This window comes from Garra rufa, chromosome 23, assembly GCF_049309525.1.
Source record: "Garra rufa chromosome 23, GarRuf1.0, whole genome shotgun sequence".
NCBI classification, from domain to species: domain Eukaryota; kingdom Metazoa; phylum Chordata; class Actinopteri; order Cypriniformes; family Cyprinidae; genus Garra; species Garra rufa.
The window spans coordinates 13,689,354-13,711,125 of record NC_133383.1 but is presented as its reverse complement, the minus strand read 5'-3'; the positions used below and the strand labels follow the sequence as shown (position 1 = coordinate 13,711,125).

The 21,772-nt window shown below is 33.1% G+C and overlaps 1 protein-coding gene across 2 annotated transcripts; it reads left to right on the top strand.

Annotated features, from left to right (window-relative positions):
* The first annotated feature begins 350 nt into the window (after positions 1 to 350).
* On the top strand, positions 351 to 20,531 carry LOC141299320 (uncharacterized). Of its 2 annotated transcripts, none has more exons than XM_073829674.1 (33): positions 351 to 586; positions 2,829 to 2,926; positions 6,049 to 6,464; positions 6,969 to 7,047; positions 7,165 to 7,209; positions 7,307 to 7,374; positions 7,601 to 7,719; positions 8,058 to 8,079; positions 8,163 to 8,200; positions 8,310 to 8,434; positions 8,635 to 8,731; positions 8,863 to 8,930; positions 9,117 to 9,158; positions 9,279 to 9,352; positions 9,433 to 9,473; positions 9,671 to 9,713; positions 9,803 to 9,831; positions 9,917 to 10,044; positions 10,125 to 10,251; positions 10,810 to 11,018; positions 11,784 to 12,003; positions 12,183 to 12,339; positions 13,513 to 13,683; positions 14,217 to 14,339; positions 14,437 to 14,482; positions 14,624 to 14,727; positions 14,821 to 14,942; positions 16,603 to 16,874; positions 17,003 to 17,102; positions 18,521 to 18,804; positions 19,285 to 19,386; positions 19,481 to 19,617; positions 19,947 to 20,531. In XM_073829674.1, the coding sequence occupies exons 1-33, from the start codon at positions 519 to 521 to the stop codon at positions 19,956 to 19,958; spliced, it is 3,786 nt and encodes a 1,261-aa protein (XP_073685775.1). In that variant the 5' UTR covers positions 351 to 518; the 3' UTR covers positions 19,959 to 20,531. The 2 variants fall into 2 exon arrangements, with proteins under 2 accessions (XP_073685775.1, XP_073685774.1); XM_073829673.1 differs by having other exon boundaries at positions 19,481 to 19,621.
* The last annotated feature ends 1,241 nt before the right edge of the window (positions 20,532 to 21,772 follow it).

Below are 21,772 nucleotides of genomic sequence, written 5' to 3'. Positions count from 1 at the left end.
GAAACAGTAGCCACAACAAAGGAATTATGTAAAAGTAGAAATGTGTTTTAAACTATTGCTTATTTTCAAAAACATTTATTTTAATTTGATATATTTTAAAATATCTGTTAAAAAAAACTGCAATTCTCTGTGTTCAAATTTAATCCAATGCTCAATATGTGCATTGAATATAAGCATATACTGTAAGCATATATATAATATAAGCATATAATTTTTTGGTTAACACTTTATATTTAGTTTTGCAAGAGAGGAAGCACACTTCCTGTGCTTTGGAGGCTGGGTGTGTGTTGAAGTTTTGCGTTAAGGTGGGTGGTGCACATAACTCATTCTTCACTGATACACTTCACAAGACAGTCAAACCTGAGCGTCTTTTAAGTTACTAAGAAACTTTTGTCTGTTTTAAATTTTTGTGAAGTCTGTAAGGACAGATTTAGGTCGGCGAGTTCCTGTTATTCTGTGGGAAAGCAGGCTGCGACTGTCAACAGAGACACATTTTTGTGTGAGAGAAGAATATATCCATGGTTTGGTGTGTCGGTACAGATCATGATGTGAAGCACAGCAGGTTGTCTACAAAAGTGTCCACAAGGTATGTGGTGTAAAATTAATTTATATTATGAATGAATAGGTTGAAATAGACATTTAATGTTCATTTTATGGTTTAAATTCAACAGTGTGCTTTGTTTTGATCTGTTTGGTAAAGTATCATGTTATTAACATTAATTTATTTTATATTATTTATTGTTAAATTCAGGGGTATGTAGTACATAATTCAGATTATAACAGTTATTATAATAATAATAATTATTATTATATATAATTACATATAACTAAAGTGTTATATAAATTAATTATATACTGAAACATTACTTTCAGTTGTAAAGTTACGTAACGAGAGACTAGTTAAGCCACTGGTACCTTATCAAGTAAATCAAAATACTGTCTTATTTAGAATAGCTTATATATGATAACACAAATTAAGCTGATCAAATGTGACAGTAAAGACATTTATTATGTTACAAAATTTCTATTCTGTTTCAAATAAATGCTCATTTATGATTCCTAAAAATGTATCATGCACTGTAAAAAGTTTTCACCAGTTTCAACTTAAAAACTTAAGTTTAGCAGCTGCCTTAAAATGAATCAACTTAAGTCATTTAAACTCACAAGTTAAATCAACTCATTTTTATTGTAATAAGTTAAAATGACTTGTAGTTTTAAGCTGATTTACTTAAAAACTTAAGGCAGCTGCTGAACTGGTGAAAACTTTTTACAGTGTGGTTTCCACAACCGTTTTGATCATTGATAATAATAATAAATGTTACTTGAGCACCAAAGTAGAATATTAGAATGTTTTTTGAAGGATAATGTGACTTTAAAAACTGGAGTAAAATTGTAAATAAGTCAAATATTAAACAGTTATTTTAAATTATAATAATATTTCACAATATTACAGCAGAAGAGACTTTTCAGAAACATATCCAAGTCTTACCATCCCAAACTTTTGATGAGCTTTTGGTAGTGTAAGTAAATACAAAAATGAAAATATGAAAAGATTTCATAATTTTTGTTTCTTTTAAAAATGATAAACGTTCAAAATTCTAAAATGTAAAAATATTTAGCCTTATTGTGTGCTTTTTTAAAGAGTGGGGTTTTGAACATTTCTGCAAAACAGGAGAAAAATACTATTACATTTATGCATTTGCTTGAGCTTCAGAAGAGCTAATTTAGCTGTTCATTAATATATATATTTTTCTTCTTAATCCCTGATAACAGTATTGATTTTTCGTTAGATCAGGTCATTTGTGCACACCCACTATGGATTTTCCATTGAAAGCTTTTGACAATCCAGGCTAAGGGTTAAGCAAATGTTTGTGAACATTCTGTAGGTTCAGCCTTTTATGTATATATAAAATGTATTAAGCCATATTTAAGGAACTGAATAAAATATGAATTGAGCTGTTCCAGGAAGCTGATATGTTGAAACTTCATGGCCTGGTTTCACAGACAGGGCTTAGACTAAACCAGGATCAGGCCATAGTTCAATTAGGACATTTAAGTCATTTTTATAAACATGCTTAGAAAAAAAACATTACTGTTGTGCATTTTGAGACTAAACAAAGGCACTGATATATTTAAAAATCAATCAGTGCAATTTTATTTCAGTTGAAACAGCTCAGACTTACATTTTACTCTAGGACTAGGTTTAAGCCTTGTCTGTGAAACTGGGAGCATGAGTTTAACCCATTTAATCCCAGAAGGTTCTCATTTATAAAGCTCTAAAAATTGTACTGACTGATGTTTTAGCGCATTTTCTGCAAATATGGAAAAAACTATGGGTCTCAAGTAAATATGTGCGGTTTCACATGGTTAGTGCACATTGTCACATAACCGGAGCAGTTTATTTCCTGTTTGCACCATGAGATGACAGAATGTGATAAAACAGTTTAAAATAGCTGGGCTGAGATATAAATTTAAATGACTGCAGAAATATGTTAATTCAGAATATACATTATCCCACTGGTCACAATTATGACTAGCCATAAAACTAATTTCCAAAAAGTTGTTTCAAAGGGTTACTAATGAAACATCATCTGGATATTTCAATGCCTGGTAAAATTTTTGGATTAAACGGGTTAATTGTTACCTGTTCCAGTCTTTTGTTTGGGAGTCACGTAATAGCCAGTTTATTGACTAAAAGTGTCAATCACTACAGGGGTGTGACAATCACTGCAGTTGTATTTTGGAAAATGTATTAATTAAGTTAGAAACTTTGAAGTTGTTTATTTGTGTTTGCGGCTAAGTGAGTCTTCTTTCTCTCTGTCTTTTAGAGGGATGGCGCCCAAACAATTCAGTAGATGGAGTTTTGGATGTAAGAGCCATCTGGAATATGTATTCTTCCTGCTCCTGCTTCTGGTGTGCTACCCAGGTGAGTTCTGATGCTTGTATAAGACACACCTGTGATCATTATACAGTTCAACTTAATTTCAGGGATTGTCCTCCTGTTTGCACACCTATTATGCCACAAGACTACCCTACATTTGATCTTAAAGAACAAAGGTAGATGGTGAAATATAACGTCTGTTTGCATAGTGTTGTAACATTAAACAATGGCTTGTGTAACTTCTAATAGCGATCCAGAAATCGTTGATATCCGGTATTCCACATCTGGACATATGTGGTCCAAAGGCTGCTTTTTAATATATTTCTTTGTTGCGTTTATCCAATTTTGTTGAGTTTTTGCATTTTAAATTATGTAATCAATTACAAGACAGGCAGCATGAACGACATGTTTGTGTGAAACCTTTGTGATTTTTTGTTTTGCACAATTTTTTTCAAGCCTAGCATTTTTAGTTTATTTCCAGGTTCTAAATCCTACATTCAGTTTATTTCCAGATGTTAAGTCCCAGATTGAGTTTACTTCCAGATGTTGAATTCCAGATTGAATTTATTTCCAGATTTTGAATCCCAGATTGAGTTTGCATTCAGATGGTGAATCCCAGTTTGAGTATACTTCCAGATGTTGAATCCTAGATTCAGTTTACATCCAGATTTTGAATCCAAGTTTGAGTTTACATCCAGATTTTGAATCCTAGATATAGTTCACATCCAGATTTTGAATCCCAGTTTAAATTTACATTCAGATTTTGAATCACAGATTGAGTTTACATCCGGATTTTGAATACCAGATTGAGTTTGCTTCCAGATTTTGAATCCTAGTTTGAGTTTACATCCAGATTTTGAATCACAGATTGAGTTTACATCTGGATTTTGAATACCAGATTGAGTTTACTTCCAGATTTTGAATCTCAGTTTGAGTTTACATCTAGATTTTGTATCCCAGTTTGAGTTTAGATCCAGATTTTGAATCCCAGTTTGAGTTTAGATCCAGATTTTGAATCCCAGTTTGAGTTTAGATCCAGATGTTGAACCCTACTTTGAGTTTACATCCAGATTTTGAATCCCAGATTCAGTGTACATCCATATTTTGAATCCCAGTTTGAGTTTACATCCATATTTTGAATTCTATATTCAGTTTACATCCAGATTTTGAATCCTAGATTCAGTTTACATCCAGATTTTGAATCCCAGTTTGAGTTTACATCCATATTTTGAATCCTAGATTCAGTTTACATCCAGATTTTGAATCCCAGTTTGAGTTTACATCCATATTTTGAATTCTATATTCAGTTTACATCCATATTTTGAATCCTAGATTCAGTTTACATCCAGATTTTGAATCCCAGTTTGAGTTTACATCCATATTTTGAATCCTAGATTCAGTTTACATCCAGATTTTGAATCCCAGTTTGAGTTTACATCCATATTTTGAATTCTATATTCAGTTTACATCCATATTTTGAATTCTTTATTCAGTTTACATCCAGATTTTGAATCCTAGTTTGAGTTTACATCCAGATTTTGAATCACAGATTGAGTTTACATCTGGATTTTGAATACCAGATTGAGTTTACTTCCAGATTTTGAATCTCAGTTTGAGTTTACATCTAGATTTTGTATCCTAGTTTGAGTTTACATCCAGATTTTGAATCCTAGATTGAGTTTACATCCAGATTTTGAATCCCAGTTTGAGTTTAGATCCAGATTTTGAATCCCAGTTTGAGTTTAGATCCAGATGTTGAACCCTACTTTGAGTTTACATCCAGATTTTGAATCCCAGATTCAGTGTACATCCAGTTTTTGAATCCCAGTTTGAGTTTACATCCATATTTTGAATTCTATATTCAGTTTACATCCAGATTTTGAATCCCAGTTTGAGTTTACATCCATATTTTGAATTCTATATTCAGTTTACATCCATATTTTGAATCCTAGATTCAGTTTACATCCAGATTTTGAATCCCAGTTGGAGTTTACATCCATATTTTAAATTCTATATTCAGTTAACATCCAGATTTTGAATTCTATATTCAGTTTACATCCAGATTTTGAATCCTAGATTCAGTTTACATCCAGATTTTGAATCCCAGTTTGATTTTTCATCCATATTTTAAATCCTAGATTCAGTTTACATCCAGATTTTGAATCCCAGTTTGAGGTTACATCTTGATTTTGAATCGTAGATTCAGTTTATATCCAAATTTTAAAAACCCAGTTCGAGTTTACATCCAGATTTTGAATCCTAGATTTAGTTTACAACTAGATTTTGAATCAAAGATTGAGTTTACACCCAGATTTTGAATCCTAGATTCAGTTTACTTCCAGATTTTGAATCCCAGATTGAGTTTACTTCTAGATGTTGAATTCTAGATTCAGTTTACGTCAATAATTTGAATCCCAGTTTGACTTTACTTATAGATGTCGAACCCAAGTTTGAGTTAACGTCTAATTTTGGATCACAGATTGAGTTTACATCCAGATTTTGAATCCCAGATTCAGTTTACTTCCAGTTTTTAAATCCAGGATTTTGTCCTCTTTTCTCTTACCCCATTATACATTAACATATTTCTTATATTCATTGTATGTAGGGCATATATGACTGGCAGTTTGTTCAGACTATATGTATTTGTTTACATGTCTCTCTTAGTGTAAAGAGGAACATCTCTGAATTATTGTTTAGTATTCCTGTAATAGGAGTGTATCTGAGTCATGTAAAACATGAAACTTTGAAACACAATAGCTTAAATGAACCATCCCACAGAAAGAGCTCAGTCAACCTGCTGGACATGTTTTAGTCTGACACAAAACAAAAGCCAATTCCTACTTATGCTTATGAATCAGCTAAATGCACAGACAAAAAGAAAATAATTCAGATGGATAAAAAATAGCCCCTTATTACAAAACCAAAAAGTGAAAAAATAAAACACAGAGTGATTTGAATCATTGTCAGACAAAGTAAATTACAAAGTAATACTTGTGAACAGATTATTTGAATATTAAATATAGGTGATTATGAATAAGATAAGGATAAAAGTAAATAGTCTAATTTCTTGTACCACAATGCATGTTGTAATGATACATTTGATGTGATTTAATCATTTCTGTATTTTGTCCCTACACTAATAACAAGTGGCCTTGTATCCTCCATAGAACCTGCAATATCTGAGACCACAAATTCAACAACAGCGGCCACAGCTACCGATACCACAGTACATTCATCTTCAACCGAAAGTCCCAGTAGCTCATCAACAGTGCCTTTAACATTAAGCTCTTCTACTGTTCTAAATACAGGAATAACGACGGAAACCTCGTTGACCCCGTCTAATTTAAGCCCAACAAACCCAGCAACAACATTAGTGAAAGAATCACACAGCACTGAGAGTCCGACAACGGAAACAACGACACTCACTGAAAACACCACAATCTCCACATCTACTGAAAAAACGACTTTTGCTAATACAGCCCACTTCACATCCGCTGAAAACACAACCTCTCAAACAAACACAGTCTCCATATCCACTGAAAACACGACTTCTGAAACAACCACAAGCTTCACAACAGCAACAGTAAGTACCTCAAATACGGCATTACTACTAAAAAGCTCCTCTAATATGTGACCCTGGACCACAAATGTCAGAAATGTGAATTTTTGTGAAACTGAGATAATCTGAAAGCTTTCAATTTTTGTATGGTTTGTTAGGATAGGAAAATATTTGGTCAAGATACAACTATTTGGAAATCTGGAATCTGAGGGTGCAAAAAATTCAAAATACTGTGTAAATCGCCTTTAAAGTTGTCCAAATAAAATACTTTGCAATGCATATTACTAATCAAAAATTAAGTTTTTAGATATTTATTGTAGAAATTTTACAAAATATCTTCACAAAACATGATCTTTACTTAATATCCTAATAATTTTTGGCATAAAAGAGAAATCGATCATTTTTGGCCCATACAATGTATTATTGGCCATTGCTACAAACACACCCGTGCGACCTAAGACTGGTTTTGTGGTTCACATATGTTATCTGGCACCATATTAATAGACTCATTACCAATATCATCTTCAGTTCGAACCATCTTCCTCCACCAATATAACTGATGCAGCATCACTGCCGACAACCACTAACCAAACATTAACATCTACCGGTAAGACATGCAGTGTAAAGATCTGTCTCTGTGTGTAACAACCACAGTTTACACTTTCTATCAAGGTAATTATTACATTATGCCCCCTTTATCTAATATTTATTCATTCTTGTTTAGTTACAGCACCCAAACCTTGTGATTTTCATCAAAGCTGTGTTAATGGTAAGTATTCCAACTTCAGCCCACATAATGGCCAAATTTCTGTTAAATGTAAGGAATACAAAGCATAACTGATTCTTTTGGACTCTTTGATTATTAGGATATTACTGGATGATCGTTAACGTAACAAGAAGACCTGAAAGTGAACCAACACAGATTGAAAAATGGGTAAGTTTGGTTAATGGGAATGATACTCAAGTGATATTTAGAAGATTTTTCATTTCATTTCATTTTATATTATAGATAAAGATTAATAAAGAAAAATATATATATATTTAAATGTAAGTTATTAACAAATACAGTGTCTACGAAAATAAGGAAAAGCACTTTGCAGTTTTCTGTCATTTTATGAAAAGCAGTAATTTAACTTAGTCATCTGAAATGTGTTTTCCAGCTTGAGAAGCATTACAGTAGCAACCTAACTGCATGTGTAGGACGGAAGGTTATTACCGTGGTGGAAGAGGTCATTGATGGCCATATAGCAGCTTTGTCTACCACAACTACAAGCAAAAGGTACCGAGCACTAGTGACCTTTTCTCATCAATAAATACAGTTTAGGTCCTTTAGACATTCCAGTACTTTCAAACTGAATAATATTTTGTGTGTTATGTAATTTGTCTTCTTTCTTGAGCTTCAAATAAAACTGTATTTTATCATCATGAAATAATGGCTTTTATTCATAAAGTTAATTCCTTCATTTAGTCGGGACTGTTTAAAGAGCTTTCAGTTGCTATTATGTTTCTGACCTCAATTTACACAAAGCAGAGAGGGTGAATTCACTGTCAGCAGGGCTTACTGTGCTTCGAAAAAGTGGTGTAATAAATTAACCTGGTCTTCTATCTGTTCTGCAGTACAACGAAACCATTGACTCACGTAAGTGGAGATTTAGTTGTCAATGCATGCAGCACGTTTTATAAGAAGCATACATAACATTTGCTTTTATTTTCCATTACTAGAAAGTGGAGATCTCATGTGATCCAAAAAATAGCACACAGTCAGTATCAAATGCAGCTCCCATCCATATTAAATATATTTAAACAATAAATAAAATCATTGTATTTAATCATAAGCTTCTCTCACATCATCCTGGTGTTTTCTGACAGGGATGCACAGTGCAATGTACTTCTGCAGCTGAGTGCACCTGCCAATATTTGCTGCATTAGAGACGCTGTGATGATGAACTCGGATAATGTCAATGTCAGTTTGGTGGGACAAATAGAAAGAGTGGGTTAGTGAACTTCCCCTAATTCTTGACTTTTAATAATAGTAATTAATTTTATTTATTTATGTTTGCTTAGAATGAATATTTTATATAAAGCAATGTGTATGGATTGTTTCCATCTTAGAATAAAAATAAACTGTACAATTTCAGTGTCATATTGTCTTTTTATGTCAGTATTTAAGTGGAATGGATATGTTTTTGCACAGGTGTGTGTGCAGGTTATGTAGCACCAATTTTATCTGGACAATATGACAAATGCAATCAGACTGCTGTATGTGGAGCAGAGCCACAAAACATTCCATGGTAAGTTTACACACTGACTGGAAAAGAATGGTGTACCATCCTTAATTCAGTAATGTACAACCTAAAAAAAAATTAAACAATTATTTTTACATACTGTTTTCTGTTTAATTTCTTGTCTTTATTTTTCACAGTGGAAACAGTACAAATGTGATTTTTCCACTGAATACCGGTGTTCAGGAGATCTGTCCTACTAGCCCATGTAAGACTTCTTTTATACTTTTTAATAAGCCTTCTGTGTGCTATAGATTAATTATATTTCATTGCTCAGAAACGTGCCATACTTTAAAGACCTTGTTGGTTTTCTATATACAATGTTTATGAACAACTACACATTTACAGTCAATGTGCCATGATGTTTTATTTGATCTTGTGTTTTTCCCTAAAGCACCCAAAACATGTAAATGTTCTGCACACTGCAATAACTCCGGTAAGACAAGTTTATCATGTAAAGAGTCTGTAAATGCACAAAATACCTGCTTCAAATATATATGCATTTGAAGGGTAAAACAGATCAAACGTTATATTTACATTTTATCATCTATTTCAGATTTCTACTATTACCATTTTAGTAAAAATTTGTCCACTGAAATGGCAAACCCTCAATACAAATTTGACTACATTGTAAGTATCACGTCTAATAGTTCTTTGTAATAGTTCCGTTGATACTTACATTGCTTTTTATTATTATTATTTTTTTGCAGGTTAAGCAGTTGTTGAATATCTCAGCATGCAGCAACATGTCGTGAGTTAAGACCACTTTTATAGTATCTTTTTGTTTTCAAATAAAAAAAAATGTTTTTTTGCCAAAGCAATTTATGGTGCAGCCATTGTGGTTATCACCCCTGAAATCGAACCCATGACCCTCGGCACGTTACTCTAGCTGAGCTGCAGGTTACACTACTAAATGTTTAACGCTCCACTTTTACTTCTGCATTTTAGATCTGAATGTAACAGTGTGCAGACTTTCAGCAAACACTTTAAGGTAAGCTATCTTGATGTCAGTCATTAAAGTTAGAAGAGATGTCTTTTGGTGGTAGAATGGTCTCTTATTTGCTATTCTGACTCCTGCAGGGCGTAGGTGTGAGTGGTTGCTCAGAATGGTATGTTGAGTCTCACTGCAGCATGGATTTATGGTAAAGGTTATTCTACAGATGGGTGGTTAATGTACTGCTTCTTCCTCTCCAGGGCAAGCATTTGTAAAGTTATAGTGAAACTAGACACAGCAATGGACCCGTGTGATGTTCGCACAGCTGTAAAAGCCATCTCAGAATCTCAGAAAAACTTCACTTTGGACGGTGTTGTTAGCAGAGTTGGTAAGTGTCTTCTGTAAACATAGCTATATATCAGATTATTTTCTGAATATATCTGATGACAGAGTTGTGATTACTTTCAGCTCTCTGCTCTTATTCTTCGGATCCTTCTTTAAATGATTTCATATTGGAGTCATCTTTGAGTGTAAATTTCAGTTCTGAAGGCTTCTGCATGGAGTCAAACAGAGGAAACTTGTTGGCAGATTACTGGTTAGTAAAGTTCAATGCTTTCCTTTGCATACAGTGAGTCATATACTGTATGTCAGTAGATGTATGTATGCTGTTTGCAATATTCATCTACCTAAAAATCTAAAAAAGTATGTTTTTGTGTTGCCTTAAAATGTTAAGTTTACTTGACTCAAATATCTATGTTGTTATGTAATACAACTTAACATGTTGACTAAACTTAAAATTTTAAGGCAGCACAAACACTTTTTTAGGGTGAAACAACATTTTCTTTTACAGTGTATACAGTAAATGTATAATATGTATAAAAATATATGTATGTCCTAAAAACTTACACACACATTGCTTTTTGTTTTATGGTTTCATTCCATAGACATAATGGTTTTTATTTTGTACAAACTATATTTTCTATCCTTTTATCCTTTAGATTAAAAAAAGTCATTCTGTATGTATGATTTATAAACTTGTCCCATGAGGTCAAAACTTACTGTATACCATCCTTGTTGTCCCCACAATGGAGAGAAAAACCAGGAAGCACACGCTAATTGGTTTCCTAACACTGTTTATTTCATATGTTTACAGTGCAACAAAAAATGAAGGGTGGCAATCTATAGTCATTCCCCTGAATGGCAGCTGTAATTCATCTGCACCCCCGCTCCAAAACAGTACCACAACTCCTCCATCTTTCTCAAGTACCTCACTCTCGAACACAACCACCAGCAATGCTACAGTCTTCACAACAGAGTCCACCTCTATGAATGTAACTTCACCTGCTAATGGAACAGCTTCGGGTAATTAAATATGGGACATGTGAGGGGACATTTAACCAAAATCTCTTAAAAAACAACAACAATTAAAAAATAATACTAATGTCAAAATGCACCAAAAGATATTCACACACTGTAGTTTGGGGACTAATTCTCACTGTTACCTTGCTATTAAGTTATTAAGCCTGAATAAACTTATAATTTGCTGCTTATTAATAGTAAGGTAGTTGTTAAGTTTAGGTATGGGGTAAGATTAAGAGATCTAAAATATAGGCATGCAAAACAAGATATTAATAAGTAATTTGTAAGTATTATTAAACCAGCCAATATGCCAGTAATATGCATGCTAATAAGCAACTAGGTAACAGTAAGAATTGGTCCTTGAAATAAAGTGCTACCTTATTTAATTTTATTTTGTGTATAAGAAATTGAAGCCTATTTTAAAACCATCAACTAATAAAAAATAGACATAAACTAATAAAAAATGCAGTGCAATTAAAGATGAAAGGCAATGAATTAAAAAGCAATATGATAAACAGATACTGCACTTTTTTTCTTGCATGCATTACAGTAATGAAAATTGACGATAATGTCCTAGGTTTTATTTTCCTAATGTAAAATATAATAGTCTATTTCATTTACGATTTTAGGGTAAAATGTGACCCAGACATGTTCTTGTAATTATTAATACTGATTATAGAAAGAAAAGACAAAGGAGCATTCAAGAATGAATCTGAGATCTATCAGTCAACCAATCAGCTGAATTTTTGTCTCTTCCTCTTTGTATAGTGTCCACAACCACATCAGGGACATTAAATGCTGAAGGACTGTTGAAGTTGAGTGCAAATGCCTCGTCTTTAAACGCTACTGACGTAGAGAAGATTTTATCCCAGCTAGAGTCTCTCCTTGCTGGGCCCAACGTCAGCCTGGCTCTGGCAAACACCTCTGTCAGTATTGTCAACAACCTCCTTGATGTCCCCGTAGCTGTAATAACTCCTTTCTCAAACAGGTGAGACATTCTCTTCTGTGGCCAGGTTTATTATTATTTTGTGAACATTTATTACATAATAGTACAGTAATTGAGTCAAGCCTATCTAGAAAGTACTTAAATTAGGCTTTAACTGTACATAATATTCAGTAATAAATATTGTCTGATATACAGTCAAACTGTTTGTCTCTGGTTACTAGGGCCATTGGGATTGTGGACACAGTTGGTCTTAAACTGGATGTATCAGGGACGAGTCAGTCAGTACTTTCAGAGTCACTGGCTCTGGCAGTGAAGAAAGTCGATGGGACCAACTTTGAGGAGACGTCCTTCTCCTTAATCGAAACATCTAGCGTGCAGGTAATGTCATTAATTCTTATTCATCTTAATTATTCTTACATACTGTAGATAATGGAAATGCTGCTGTTTGCTAGCTAATGTAGAATAATAGAATAAAAACAGAGATAGAGATTTTTATTCATATGTAGGCTGGTCCGATACTGGTTTGATTGGTATTAAATTAAATTAAGATTTTTGTGTATCATTTGCCAGGTAAACTGCTTTCTTCAATTTTATATCACTTTATATCATGGCCGTATACACTACACTACACAAATGAAGTGACAATACTGTACATGATTTTTATTCATATGTAGGCTGGTCCGATACTGGTTTGACTGGCATAAATGAAATGAAATAAAGATTTACTTAGAGCATCTCTAAGTAACCTTTTCCAGGTTATCTGCTTTCATTGTAGGCACTTTTGACAATGATCAATTTTATAGAACTTTATATAAAATGAGCATCTCTGAGTAGCCTTCGCCAGGTTCGTTTTATATCACTGTATATCATTTATATACACTACACAAATGAAAGATGTACACAGATTATACTGTATTATACTCATATGTAGGCTGGCCCGATACTGGTTTGATTAAATGAAATGAAATTATTGAATTTAATTTAATTTAATTTAAAAATTTAATTTTAATTAAATTTAATAATAAAAATAATTCAATTAAATTCAATTAAATTAAGATTTTTGAGTATTTTATATTAGCCTTTGCCAGGTTAACTGCTTTCATTATAGGCACTTTTGACAATGATCCATTTTATATCTATTTATATAATGGCCGTATACACTACACTATACAAAGTGATGAAACTGTACGTGATTTTTATTCATATGTAGGCTGACCTGATACTGTTTTGCTTGGCATTAATAAAATAAAATAAAATAATTTGTAAAAATAATTATTAAAAAAAAAATTATAAAAAAAAAATTATTAGAAAAAATAAATGATCAAAAATGTAATTATATTAATTAGGAATTTTTGAGTATCTCAAAGAACACTTTGCCAGGGTAACTGCTTTCATTGTAGGCACTTTTGACAATGATCAATTATATATCACAACCAATTTAATTTAATTTAATTTAACCTTTGCCAGGTTAACTGTTTCATTTTAGGCACTTTTAACAATGATGACTTTTTGGGTCAGAGTAGCTGATTTGGTTATACTTTGGCATTACAGATTCGAAGTAACCCCAACATGGAGACTGAAGACCTCATGGTTCAGGTTCGGTCCACTCCTCTGGGTACAGTCGTCCTCCCAGCGTCCCTCACACAAAACCTCACACTAGAACAGCAGCGGCTCGCATCTAGAGTCCAGTTCAACTTCTTCCAGAAGAGCACCTTCTTCCAGGTCTGATACAACACAGTGTTTCTGATTCAAATTAGTGAGCTTTGTAACTGATTCATATTTGAAATATCTGAATGGTGTAGTGTGAACTGATGTGATTTATGACTTAGACTAGATATTATATGACCCTGGACCACAAAACCAGTCTTAAGTAGCACAGGTATATTTGTAGCAATAGCCAAAAATATTTTCAATTTTTTTTTTATGACAAAAATCATTAGGAAATTAAGTAAAGATCATTTTCCATGGAGATATTTTGTAAATGTCCTCCCATAAATCTATCAAAACTTAAGTTTTGATTAGTACTATACATTGCTAAGAGTGTAATTTGGACAACTTTAAAGGCAATTTTCTCAATATTTAGATCTCAATTTAAAAAAATTGACCCTTATGACTGTTTTTTGTGGTCCAGTGTCACATATAGCACATCTCAAACCAGTATATGCTTCTTTTTCTAAAGTTATTGTGTTAAAATGTGAATCTGATCAGAGCCACAAGAATCTCTGAACTCTTTTTTTTTTCATATTTCTGTATAGGACAAAAATCTGGGTGGACGTAAACTAAACAGTGGGATTGTGGGTAGCAGTGTGGCTAACCTGAGCATCTCTGGTCTCAAGAACGAAGTGCTGATAACCCTGCGAAACACAGGGCCCATTCCGGTCAATATAAATAACATTAATATCAAAACAAACACAAAACTGAATTTTACCTCAATACAATGCTGCTTTCTGGTCTTACTCTCTTTTTCCTCCACAGAATAACTATGAAGCTTCCTGTGTATTCTGGGACTTTGGATTTAATAGTAAAGTTGTCTTTTAACGTTTTCTTTCTTTAGCAAATATTTATTTGCTATTTATTAATAGCAAATTTTTGTTTGTTCGTTCACTTGTTTGTTTTTTTGTGGTTGAATTGACTATTTTAACCATTGGTTATTGGTTCACAGATGGCTCAGGCGGTTGGAATCCTTCTGGGTGCCGTATGCTTAATAGTTCTGCTCAAGAAACTCAGTGTGCCTGCAATCACCTTACCAGCTTTGGTATTCTGCTAGTGAGTTACAGCACAAAGAATTTCCATCATCTCACACATCCTTGTTTGTTTTGATTGTATTATAATTGTGGTTTGGTCAATCTTGTCTGACAGGACATTTCCAAGACTTCCATCAGTAAAGAACATGCTATAATCCTGACATACATTACGTACATCGGCTGTGGCATCTCAGCCATTTTCCTGTCCATCACACTGCTCACATACCTGGCCTTTGGGTAAGGATCCCTCGTTTTTTTACATAAAAAACTGCAACAATCTATTTTTTTAGTGCGCAATGTGTCATATTACTCTGAGAACTACGCCTGCTGGAGGGAAATTTAATGGCAACTGTAGACATTCATTATTTTTAACCATGTCAAAGGATTATTTCACCACCCTGAAAGGAGGAGATATATTAAGAAACTAGATTTTATTGGTCTTTGTCAGTGCTCCTTATCCTTATCTTCCTTTTGTTGAAGAAATGATCCAACTGAATGGCCCAGTGTGAAATACCCTGACATCTACAACTATTTGTGTCCTTAAACACTCGTTTTTTTGGTCGATAGCTTATAAAAACATAGTTCTGTGTTTTTTAGCTTGTTTATTGTACACCTTGACTCATAGCAGCTTGTAGACATTGTTCTGTTTTTTTGTTATAAGTCAGAAGTGACAAGGAGTCTATTTCCCGTTTCCCAGTAACAATGCCAATAAGAGAGCTCTTTTAATAAATTTTTACTAGTTACAATTACAATTACAATTAGAGAGCTCTCTAATTCAGTTCTTACTAGTAACAATTTCAATTACAGAGCTCTGCAAATTAATTTTTATTAGTCATATATCTCCATTGACTTCCATTCATTTTAATTAGAGAGCTCTACAACAGAATTTTTACTAGTAAGAATTTCAATTAAAGAGCTCTACAATTAAATTATTATTAGTAACAATTCCAATTAGAGAGCTCTCTAAATCAATTTTTACTAGTAATAATTCTAATTAGAGAGCTCTCTAGTCCGTTTTTTACTAGTAACAGTTCCATTTAGAGAGCTCTCTAATTCTGTTGTTACTAGTAAGAACTGAATTAGAAAGATCTTTAATTCAATTACAGAGCTCTGCAATTAAACATATCTCTAATGTGTTTTTTTACTAGTAAAAATTGAATTGTAGAGCTCTGTAATTGCATTTTTACTAGTAATAATTAAATTAGAGCTCTCTAATCGGAATTGTTACTAGTAAAAACTGAATTAGAGTGCTCTCTAATTGTAATTGTTACTAGTAATAATTCAACTGTAGAGCTCTGTAATTAAAAATTAATGGGAGTCAATGGAAACATATAACTAGTAAAAATTTTCAGAGCTCTCTAATTGTAATCGTTACTAGTAATAATTTTATTAGAGAGTTCTGTAATTGGCATTGCTACTAGTTAAAATTGAATTTTAGAGCTCTCTAATTGAATTGTTACTAGTAAAAATGCAATTACGACAAGTAACGCTTAATATTTTTTAGGCTAAAACGGCTTGCCATAGGCAAGATGGCAAGATTTTCACATGAACCAACCATAGCCGATCATAACCAGTCATATCCGATCATATTGCCTCCTCTGTGACTTCCCCCAATTCATTCTCACCACACGCTTTTGGGGGTCTGTTAAAACTTAATGGGCTCAGGGGAGGCGAGAGAGACACAACAAACATTAATAAACGTGGTCAAAGTCTAGCAGGTTTTAAATATTTACAAAATATATAAAAAAGTAACTGTAATCTGATTAAGAGCACTTTTAAAATATAATATAATCTAAGTATGAGTACTTGATCTAAATCTGATTACGTAATCCAGATTACATGTAATCAGTTACTACTCAGCACTACACATATATAACATTTTTTTGTCTCTCTACAGTAAACTGCGCAAAGACATCCCGTCTAAGATCCTTATTCATCTGTGTTTGGCCTTGCTGCTGCTAAACCTGGTGTTTTTATTGGATGCCTGGCTGGCTCTGTACCCGGATGCCGTGGGTCTTTGCATCTCCACTGCATTTTTCCTGCATTATTTCCTCCTGGCGTCTTTTACCTGGATGGCACTGGAGGCCGTCCACATGTACCTAGCCATCGTCAAGGTGTTCAACACCTACATCTCTCGCTTTATGGTCAAGATTGGATTTGCTGGATGGGGTACGTGAGCGATTTGTTACTTCATTTTACCCGCACAAGTTCATGTTTTGTCTTTTAGAGGCTGTTTTGTTTAAATAGTTTAGTCTGTCTGAGAGCAGATGAGCTCATAATGTTTTGTTTCTTTAAAGGCATTCCTCTCGTCGTAGTCATAATTGTCATAGCTGTTAAGAAAGACCACTATGGCCTTGTGACGTACGCGAGGTATGCAGATGGAGCGACTGATGATTTGTGAGTGATAATCTCAAATTTTCTTAGCATTTCTGATATGGAATATATAATAAATATATTCTATACACTACCAGTCAAAGGTTTTCGTACAGTAAGATTTTAAATGTTTTGTAAAGAAGTCTCTTCTGCTCACCAACCCTGAATTTATCTGATCCAAAATACAGCAAAAGCAGTAATATTGTGAAATATGTTTACTATTTAAAATAACTGCTTAAATAAATTGAAATATATATAAAATGTAATATATTTCTGTGATCAAAGCATTTCAGCATCATTATTCCAGTCACATGATCCTTTAGAAATCATTCTAATATGCTGATTTGCTGTTCAAGAAACATTTATTAATATTATTGTACATTATTATTTTACATATGTGACCCTGGACCACAAAACCAGTCTTAAGTCGCTGGGGTATATTTGTAGCAATAGCCAAAAATACATTGCATGGGTCAAAATTTTTTGATTTTTCTTTTATGCCAAAAATCATTAAGAAATTAAGTAAAGTTCATGTTCCATGAAGATTTTTTTGTAAAATTCCTACTGTAAACAAATCAAAATGTAATTTTTGATTTGTAATATGCATTGTTAAGAACCTAACTTGCACAACTTTAAAGGTGATTTTCTCTGTCTTTTTGATTTTTTTGCTGCATCAGATTTCTGATTTCAAATAGATGTATCTCAGTCAAATATTGTCCTATTCTAATAAACCATACATCAATAGAAAGCTTATTTATTGAGCTTTCATATGATGTATAAATCTCAGTTTTGTCAAATTTAACCTTATGACTGGTTTTGTGGTCCAGGGTCACATATTATTGTACAATGTAAATTTTTTTTCCCGATGAATAGAAAGATCCAGCATTTATCTGAAATAAAGGGGGGGGGGGTAATTATAGAAATGAATACTTTTATTTAGCAAGGATGATTTAAATTGATCAGAAGTGATGATAAAGACATTTATAATATTACAAAAGATTTCTATTTCTTCTGAACTTTACTAAAAAAAAACTGAAAAAATTCTACTCAGCTGTTTTCCACCTAATAATAGGAATAAATGTTTTTTGAGCAGCAAATTAGAATATTAGAATAATTTCTGAAGGATCATGTGACTAGAGTAATGATGCTAAAAATTCAGCTGTGAAATAACAAGAATACATAACATTTTAAAACATATTCAAATAGTAAACAGCTATTTTAAATAGTAAAAATATTTCAGAATTTTACAGTTTTTGCTGTATTTTGGATCAAATAAATGCAGGCTTGGTGAGCAGAAGAGGCTTGTAAAATCTCACTGTCCAAATAATTTGACTGGTAGTGTACATTATAGAAAATACACACAATATATTTTGAACTTTTCAATGTCAAATTAAACCCTGCTGAATGTTTTATAATTTATTTCATGCTTTTTCTCCCCACAGTTGCTGGATAAAAGACGACATTGTGTTCTATGTTGCTGTGGTGGCATACTTCTGTGTTGTCTTCCTGTTAAACTTCACCATGTTTATTGTGGTGATGATCCAGCTATGTCGCATTAAGCAGCAGAACCCTCAAAACGTGCAGAATCGCAGCGGCTGGCAGGAGATGCGCAGTGTAGCTGGACTCACCGTGCTCCTGGGACTCACCTGGGGCTTCGCTTTCTTCGCCTGGGGTCCTGTTAACCTGGCCTTCATGTACCTGTTTGCTATTTTTAACACTTTACAAGGTGGGTCCACATTTGTTGCTCTACCATTGTTGAAAGGCTAAATGTACCCTTCATCTGAAGACTGGAGTAATGATGCTGAAAATGTAGCTTTGATCACAGGATTAAATGACATTTTAAATATATTTAAATAAAAAACAGTTATTTTAAATAGTAAAAATATTTCAGTATTTTACTTTTTTTTTCTGTACTTTGGTTTAAATAAACCTAGGCTTGCTGAGCAGAAGAGAACATGAAAAATCTTAATGTTCAAAAACTTTTGACTCTTAGTGTAAAGAAGTAAAATAAATAAATAATCTCAAATAAATAATCTAACAAACAGCAATCTTTTTAACCGTTGTTGTAAATACGTTTACCATTACGCAACCCGCTGTGTCTGAGTTTCTTTTGTGGAATCCATAACATTATCGGACGACACAAGTCTGGTTTATTTTTAGCATTTTAATGGAATGTTGACGCTAGAATGTTCATGCTGCCTTGCAGGATTCTTTATCTTTGTGTTCCATTGTGCAATGAAAGAAAACGTCAGACGACAATGGAGGACATACCTATGTTGCGGCAGCCTGAGACTAGCAGAAAACTCAGGTAAGACACCTTTGTGAGGTCATACACGTCTGACTTCATTTATGTGGTTTATTGATCTAATCGAATTACCGCCCTTCTACCTTTTACGCAACAGAATGGAGTCGCACAGCAACTCAAAAGATAAACAAAGCCTCCAAGAAAAAGACGTCTTCCTTCCTCTCCTCAAATTCTAACAATTCTAGCTCATCTTTCTTGAACCATGACAGCTTGGCATCTGAAACGCCCATAGATGTTAGTGAGTATTACTTGCAAATCCTATTTAAAACAGCAGGTGGTGCTAACTGATCTTTAAATGGTAGCACAATGCTCTTCCACTTCCTCTTTTATTCTTTGTTTAGTCAAACACATTCAGCTTGATGTAATTTAGACAGAACAGAACCTCTTAAAGAAATAGTTCACCCAAAAATGAAAATTTGCTGGGTATCCAAGATGAAGATTAGTTTCTTAATCAGAACAGATTTGGGTGAATGGGTGCCGTCAGAATGAGTACAAACTGCTGTTAAAAACACAATTATCACATGTAATTTACATGACTTAAGCTATTTTTTTTGTGATTGCAGGCAACCCGATAGACAACAGCATAATAACTGCAGGAAAAGAGCCCAGTTCAGGTTCTGATGTGGTATTGAATGAGCTCAACAACCAGTACCGAGGTCAAAGGTCGTACTAAATAAACGGATCCTAGTTGGTATGAGCGTTGTGTGTGTGCATGTATGTGAGAAGTATGGTCTAATGAAACACTGTATTTCACTTGTATTTTAAATTTACACTAAGTATTGTGTGTTGTATATACAACACAAATATTACTTCAAATGAAGCACTTTAATTAATGCTATTTAAACCTTTTAAACCAACGACAGCAAAAAATTATCTGATTGTTTAGGTTGCATAATTTTTCTGTGAGTAGTTACAATTGGATGATTGTGTATGAAATGAAATTATGTTTTTATACTGTTATGGTTCAATGGCTTGATTGTATATATAAATATATGCATGGAGTCTGGAACATTCCAAATCATGTATGTTGTCACATGTATTTTATTTTTGTATTTTCATAGCTTTCCGAAAATAATAAAATGTATACTTGTGAGCATAACAAAAGAAATACAAGTAATAAATTGCCTTTTTTTTTATTTTTTGATAAACAGTCTCATGCATTCTCTTGAACTGTATTCAAAACAAATGATGGTGAATAGCATCATGAATATTTATGAATTATTAAGCAAGGTTTTTATTTCGGCTACTATCCCAAAGATATCAACCGTTGTGTTTTGCTCATATAGCAAGAGTTGTACAAAAGCACAATGCTACATTTATTAACATCTATTTACACTTTTTCTTAAAGGCAAATGAAAATACTGTCATTAATTACTCACCGTCATTCAAATGTCGTTCCAAGCGTGTAAGACCTTTGTTCATCTTCGAAACACAAATTAAGATATTTTTTATGAAATTTAAGAGCTTTCTGACCATGCATAGACAACAACACAATTAAAATTACTCCATGTGACATCAGTGGTTCTGGTTCAACCGTAATGTTATAAAGCTATGAGAATATTTTTTGTGTGCAAAGAAAACAAAAATTAAGACTTTATTTAACAATTTCTTTTATGTGCTTTCATGAGAGTACCGCAACGCATACGTGTGGTGCTGCTAACGCAGGAGCCGGTGTTCTGACATAGAACATCCATCTCAGAAATTGTTGAATAAAGTTATTTCTGTTTTCTTTGCACACAAAAAGTATTCTCGTAGCTTCATAATATTATGGTTGAACCACATGTTGCTCATGTTGGACTTTTTAACAATGTCCTTACTACCTTTTTGGGCTTATTTTGCAGGGTCAGAAAAAAAACCTCATCAAGAATATCTTAATTTGTGTTCTGAATATAAACAAAGGTCTTACGGGTTTGAAACAACATGAGGGAATTCGTTTTAATTTTGGGGTGAACAAACATTTTAACTATACGGTTGCATTCAGATCTACCTACAACTATGTTCAATAGCATTCAATTACGTTTTTTTTAAATAATACTTTTATTCATCAAGGATGCAATAAATTGATCAAAAATGATGGTAAAGACGTAATTTTGCCAAAGATTTCTATTTCAATTAAATTCAGTTTTGTACAGTTTCTGCAGAAATATTAAGCACCACAGCTGTTTTCAATATTACTGATAAGAAATGTTTCTTACATTTTAAGTATATTAAAATAGAAAACAATATTTTACATTATTACACGGCTACACGGAATACTCGATTCTGTATTCTCTCATTCTCTGAGGTACGTTATTCCCTGATTACAACCAGCAAAAACTAATAACACAGGCTCACAGGCAGTCGGCGCTGTTGGCTTGCTAAGGACAGTTTTTCTTCGCGGACGCTTTGC